The 7,362-nt window shown below is 41.3% G+C and overlaps 1 protein-coding gene across 1 annotated transcript; it reads right to left on the bottom strand.

The window, feature by feature from the left end:
* Positions 1–1,622: 1,622 nt before the first annotated feature.
* LOC113506440 (zinc finger protein ush-like) lies at positions 1,623–7,104 on the bottom strand. The gene is given in 3 exon segments (XM_026889294.1): positions 1,623–4,859; positions 5,040–6,871; positions 6,874–7,104. Coding segments are annotated over 3 exon segments (2,385 nt in total). The 5' UTR covers positions 7,031–7,104; the 3' UTR covers positions 1,623–4,463.
* Between the last annotated feature and the right edge of the window lie 258 nt (positions 7,105–7,362).

Genomic DNA, 7,362 nt, shown 5'->3' with positions numbered 1-7,362 from the left:
CACGATTAAACCTAGACTTTGATCCGCGCGATTTCGAGATACTATTTTCTGACAAAGCGAGAAATTTCGTGTGAGTTGCATGCATTGCGCGGAAGCCAGGTCTATTATCAAAAATGGTATGTCATAACGGCAATGTATAGCTACTCGCACTATACTTTTCGCGTCGTCTTAATAGACGTTAAAGATAAGATGTTTATTATTATTTGACTGAATGTTAACGACGTTAAACAGAAATTGTTTGATAGGAAATAGTAATATCTATCTAAGATCGGATTTATTTATTTTTCCTTGAAAAGGAACTCATTACTTCAGACTTGAAATAAGTCGTGAATTATAAATAAAAGCAATGAACATAATTAAGTTTAAAAAAATCGTTACCTTTGGAGTTTGAACACGAAACACCAAGGTCGCTTATACATTTTGGTATAAATAAAAAACTATACATTTCACTCATGCGTCCAGGAGGCAGGAGTATAGAACGGGTGGTTAAATTTTGAAAAAATTGTCATGAATTGTCTCGCAGATTATTCAGCTTTGTTCAGAGATGAGAGATTCACTCAAAAATATTTCTTTAAGGACTTTGACCGGATTAAAAAAAGAAAAACACATAAATGACTCACATTTTAGAAATTACAGCACGCCTGTTAATCTGTCTCCTCCAACTACCGGGATCGGAAACTGAAGGCATTTTATTCTTCTTATTTATAACCGTTAATATTAGAAACAGGTGTCGACACCACCAAGCACAACACACGAATGACGGCGTAGTCGGCGTATCAACAAAACACAGACTATAATAAATAATTATAAATATGATCAGTGAATGGACCGGACTACACGCGGTGCAAATAGTTTTTATTTTCCTTAAGCCGCGCGACTCGCGAGACGCGACCTTTGAATCAAAACATACTGTAATGACGTAATGAATCGCGCCAATTTTTGTATCTCACAGCGCCATCTGTTATTTTAGTTTGAACTATTTGGTTATCTGTACAAAAGCGGTCCGTTTTCTGGCACATAATGAAGTTGAAGTCCATAATAATAAGTTACTTATATTCTTTGGATTAAATAAAACCAGAACTGTTAGTTTGTAACAATTTCATTACATATTTACGTTTTTGCAGAATGTTTAACCCTCTTCCCTTCAGAGACTTGTGATATGAAGAGGAAATGATCTATGAAGAGGGAATGATATATAATGATCATTCTATATTTTCTTGCACTAAAATACAGTCGTGTCATAATTACTGATATTTATCTTCGCTGGGTACGCAAAGGTAAAAAGAAGTAAAGAGGAGATAGTAGGAGAGAGACTGAACAGTATACAGGAAAAGTTGTAAAAGTTTTGATGTTAATACTTGGGGCCACTAGAGGCGCTGTAGTCGCCCAAATTTATTGTTTGTCTCACCCTTTGTATTTAGTAAGTTTACGCGCATAACACACTTTCATTACCAGTTCAGACTGTACTAAGACTATAATATAATCTGTGCTATAGTACACATATTATGAATTTGCCTTAGACTTTAGTGATTTAAAATAAGCAGTCTAGCGGGAGTCGAACCCACGCCCTCAGTGTTTACGTATTTAATTGGGTTCAGAAAAGTAAATAAAAAGAATAAATAATATGTGATAAATAATTTATTGTCTGGCGGTATTTTTACAATATCATTGTATGCCTACATCAGTTACTTTCATTAATTGTTATTATCACTTTAAGTCAACTTCTTAATAATAATAATGTTGCATTTTAAATATTGGTAGGTACAGAACGAGTGTCTTAAATTATTAGATGGCCTCATAATCTATCTTAGCTGTTAATTTGACATAATTATCGGTAATAAGTACGAACCTTTATCGTTGTAAGAGCGAGAGACAGCTATATGGAGTGTATATCACTGTCTCGCTTGCACAGTCGCCACGGCACTGTTTTAAATGCTTGGTACTAGCAATGCAACTTCTTTCTTTTAGAATTCGAATTAAAGATTCTATTTCTAACTTACAAGTGGCCATTAATAAATTTAAGACAAACGTGAAAACATACGAAATAAAATGTATTGTAATTTTATTCGAGATGACGCCCCTACATTAAGAACTATGCTTTAATGAGAACACAGTTATGGCACATAACATCAGATGCTGTGTTTCGTTATATACTTGTTTTACATAAAATGTCATGATTTTTACGTTAATTCTACATTTTGTGGGCAGGCTTGTATAAAATTAACTTGGTATATAGTACCTAAGTACGTAGATGAAGAAGTTTTTTATAAATATGGTATATGAGTTTTGATGTAGAAAGCAGTGATTGTTAGTGTAAAGTAAAATACACTTAAAAGCCAGTTATATTGGTTATATAACATGACAAATTCTGCTGTCATGACATATGCCATTGTGAGAGCGAGACACCGCTACTTATGATATATTGCGCCATCTTGCTCGCACAATGACAGCCGTGCTATCAACCTAGTTACTTTTAACTTCATGGTGAAAATCAGATTTTATAATGACGTCACTTTTGTACACCTGCCCACCGAATACGTCATAAAAATGGAAGATTAACATAAATTCTGTTTTGTACCTATATTTATCGCAACATTGAATCGAGACTCATTCCTTTACAGACAGACAAACAAAAATACACAAATTACAATAATATAATTATACGTAGGGAACAAGTCTTGTAGTCACTTAATCTACAGCTATATTAATGAGATAACTATAAATGCAAATTACGATTATTCTAGCGATGCTTTGGCATTCACAAAACATGGTTTTTACAAAGGCCAGAAAAAATGTACGGACTTTTTTTTGTCTGTTTGTCTATGCTATGCTGAAACTGCTGATCAAAAGTTAATATTTTTCAATATTTATGGGACCAAAAGGCAATTATTCCGCATCAAGCAAAAAATAATTAGTTACGATTAAATGTGAAGTCGACAGAGATTGATGGTTTCAATTTACGTATTACAAAGTAATTCAGAAAAGCCCGCCATATTTGAATAAAATAAGTTTTAGTTTATTCCTTAACTAATTCATAGTAAAATTCCGTTAAATTTGAATATGGTATCTCGTTTTCGTTACCGTCCTACATTTTTTCTGGTCTTAGTAACTTTATATATTTTTTATTAACACTTAAGTTTTGATACTTTTTGTTTGGAGAACGATAAATACTGTGGTAAGCAAGTTTACACTGTTTGAAAAACGAAATACGTATACTAAAGTAAATGTTTGCATTTAAATGATGAAAATTACTCACAAAATAAAAACTGTAACATTCCTATTGTTTCATTGATAACTGAATATTTGAATCGTGAAAATGAAAGAAGAATGTTTAAACTTAATATGTAAAGGAAATATGTTTTTTTAACCACCTCTGACTCTGTTCATATTCGATGATAGCTGATTAGAAGTAAAGTACGTATCCGAAAGAAATAGAATATTACAGTTTTTATTTTTAAAATGGCTGTTATAATGACACTGGTAAATAAAACCTCATTATTGGATCAGCACCTGCGTTAAGGAGTAGATAAATTCGCCTAATAATTAATTAATATTAAACAAAAATTAACAACAAAATCGAACAATCACTTAAAACGAATGGTAATAATATTTAGTAATATCTTTACATATATTTACAATTTTGGTAATATTTTTTAACCGTATACTAATACAAATACGAAGTTTAACTTTTAACTAGGAAATTTACAATAACAGAGTAACAAAAATCTTAAAGTATTGAGGGCTTGTATTTACATTAGCCAATATAAGACCTTTTTGCTTGTAGTACTAAAAAAAATCTCGCATAAAACGTGCGATGGACTTTTTTAACCACTGCCAGCATTTAAGGGTTAAGAGAAAATATACTTAGGTTATGTCACGCCATTTCATTTTATTGAGTACATTCTTCCACGCATTTGTACTACTTTTGTAGATATTATGTGACGTAACGTAAGCTAAGTATTTTATTTTACCATAATAATAATATAACATTGAATCGAAAATGTCAAACATCGATTTGGCATTGATATGCGTTATTATAGTGTAATTTTAATAATCATTAATTTATTGCACATTTAATTTTATATTTTATTTCAAAACGCGAAGATACATTCTTATTTCTAGAATAATTACAAGAATATCTGTTGAAGCAACGTAAGCAATTGTTGTATTTGCGAGCGATATTTTTAAAGTATGATGTTCAAAACTTTAGGTTTGATAAAGCAATCACAATCAATTTCATAAAAAATCTGCACAAATCAAATTGCATTAAACAACAGACAACCATGAGACGTAAACTCATTGATTCATACTTCTTTGTCTATTAACGTCGTTAGTTCCCACTCACAAGAAGAGATGGCGCTAGTAGTTACCTTCACAGTAAATGTTTTTGATGAAATTATTGTGCATCACTTTGCCCGATATACATGAATATTTGAGATTAGAGCGAAGTCTCGCACTAGAATTTATAGTACAGGAGTGTCTGTGACCCTGGCGGGCGTAGGCACGTTGTTGTTGGCCGCCGCGTCCTGGTTGTTAGCGGTGCAGTAGAACTGCTTGTGTGCTTTGTAAGTGTTCACGTATTTAAACGATATGTCGCACGACTTGCAGTAGTTTGGGGTCTCCTCTAGTTCTGTCTCTGGTTCCTTTTTGATGTCCACTGTTGGGACTGGGGAGGTCTGTTCTTCCTCTGGTTCGTCGGTGGCGTGTACGAGGCGCGCGTGTCGCACGACGTTGCCGCGGTAGGTGGAGGTGTAGGCGCAGCTGCCGCAGCGGTGCACGCGCTCGCCGCCCACCGCTGGGCTCGGGGAGGTCGCCTCGCGACTGTCTTCCTCCAGCACGCATGCTATGTAGCTCTCCTCCTGGAATAGATGGTAGTTGTTCATGAGAATTACGATTGTGTGAAGTTAACCCTTTTTGAATCTGCGAGTTAGAAAGCTTTAGACTTTCTAAATAAGATGAAATCTCCATCATCTTATAATATCGTAAGATAATTCAAAAAAATTGGTCATTAATGTGATTATTTTGTGATACGAACTTACCTGCAGATCAGCAGGTTTCTTGTTGTTGAAGTGCATGCGAATATGCGTGCGCATGCCTCGCAGCGTGTTGCCCCGGTACCGGCAGATGGTGCAGCGGAAGGCCTTGACGCCGGCGTGCGCCTCCATGTGGCGCTGCGCGGCGGCGGCGGTGGGCGACACCACCTCACAGCAGGGACACTTCCACCCTCCCTCCGAGCCCGACGTGGGCCGCGGAGCCTCCGGCACGCTGCGCGGCGACCGAGTCTCGCGCTTCGTGCAGTAGAACGACTGGTGCGTCGTCAAGTTGTCCAGCGAGCTGAAGTGGATGCCGCACGCGAGGCAGATCAGCTGGCGGTACTGCGGCGGCGGGCCCGGCTCCGGCGGCGCGGGGCTGGCGCGCTCCTCTCCGCCGCCCGCCGAGCAATAGTGCCGCTTGTGGATGCGGTAGTTTTCATACTTGCAAAACACGATGTTGCATTCCTTGCACTTCGAAACTCCTTGCTTTACAAGCACTTGAGGAGATGCTGCCGTCACTGGCAATTCTGATGCGAGGCGAATTGCAAGAGCAGGAGGAAGAATTGCGGGAGGAACGATTGGTGTGAATTTTTCTTCAGGTGGCGAGGGCACGCTGGGAGGTTTTGGTGTGGGCCCTCGGGAGTTCCGCCGCCGTCGTTTAGGCGAGCTTTCTGCGCTCGGCGATGAGGACCTTCGAGACGGAGACGGTGTGCCTGGAGATCCTGGCAGAGAAGGAGCACACACTATCTGCTCGGGTGTCGCGGAACGTATCCTATTCTCTTTTTCGTGTTCATCAGTTACCACCGATTCTGGCGACCGCCGGACACTAAGGTCCAGAGGAGTGGCTCCGTCTCTTGATGGCTCTCGAGGTCTATTTGCTGATTTCAAAACCTCAGGTTCTTTTCCATCGGCGTTTATGTTGGATAATGCTCGACTGATAGGCTGGAAAGTTCCATTTGGTAACAAGAAACATGGCGTATCAGGGTCGGGCAGTGTCGCACCCGGGAGAGTACTGGCACTCCGTAACAGTGAGTAGGGTACAATTAATATGGGATTAGTCGGTAACGCGAGGGCGTACTGGTTCTGCGCTGGTGGAGTAGCTCCCGGGGAGGGCGGCGCGGACCCGGACGTCGCCGAGCCACCTCGAGCTGCTGCCAGCGCTTGCTTTACAACTTGTCTTGTGCTACAATAATGCTGTTTATGCGCTCGGTAAGTCTTGATAGAGCTAAATCGAATATCACAGTCTGCGCAGTAGCGGTCCTGTACCGGCGGACCCTCTGTGGCTTCACCGTTAGAGGTCGGTGTCGGCGCTGGAGTGCCGCTGCTTACTGGCGACGATGAATGCATCCTCATGTGCCTGTTCAAACTAACTTTCTTGTCGGCACTATATGAACAGTATGTGCACGCATACTGCTTGCCGGCAGGACGCGGAGTTTTCGCATCACTGCTCGACTCATCAACTGAAGGGTCAGCTGTTGCGTTTGCTCCTTCTGTTGGCTTAGGCAATCTATTCGAACAATAGTGTTCTTGATGTGCTTGCAATGTACTCAGAGACGAGTAGCGAATGCCGCACGGCTTGCATACGTAGCTCGGGGCGGCAGATGCAGGAAAAAGTCCTGGAAACGCGGCCGCCGTCAAAGCGAGGTAGTCTCTTGCTTGTGGCGCCGGTGGTGGTGGCGGTGACGGTGATGGTGGCTCGTGTTTGAGCGAGGTGGCCTGCGGAGCGAGCGCCGGGTCAGTGGCGAGGCTGGTGTTGAGGCGCAGGCGAGGCGGCGACGCGGCAGGCGAGCCCCCGGACGCGGGCGAGGCTCCCCCGCTCGACGCGGCGCGCTCGCCCCTGAGCTTGGTGTGCGAGGTTCTCCCGGCATCGCCTCGCTCTCGTTTCCCCATTCCTCGTCCTCACCTGAAAACATAAATAATACAAATAAGGAACTATTTACTGAGCAGTGTGCATCTACAAATGTAAAACAGTAGTGCAAAAAAAAAATATACGCCATATCGGCTCCTATTAGTGTTGTTAATAGCTGTGCGATGGTGAGTTGGCAGCGACGTCCCGCGATAGTCGTCACTCGTCACGTTTTCGTCCCGTATCTGTCGACGTCAGTCAGATGGAGGCTTCGCGAGTCGAGGCATACATTAGCGCTCCTAATTGAGACGTGGCCGCGCTATGTAAATGTCGCCGCGTGGGTGGGGCGCGAGCACCGGCCACTCGTCTTAACAAATGCGAGAAATGTGGACGAGATTAAGTTCGCGCACCCGGGACGGTTGATCCGTCATTACAGCCGATGCTCGTCCATCAATATCGTGAGCGGGCCCGCGGCAAACAGAA

Source organism: Trichoplusia ni (genome assembly GCF_003590095.1).
Source record: "Trichoplusia ni isolate ovarian cell line Hi5 chromosome 15 unlocalized genomic scaffold, tn1 tig00002570_group14, whole genome shotgun sequence".
NCBI classification, from domain to species: domain Eukaryota; kingdom Metazoa; phylum Arthropoda; class Insecta; order Lepidoptera; family Noctuidae; genus Trichoplusia; species Trichoplusia ni.
This window is presented reverse-complemented; position numbering and strand designations above follow the sequence as displayed.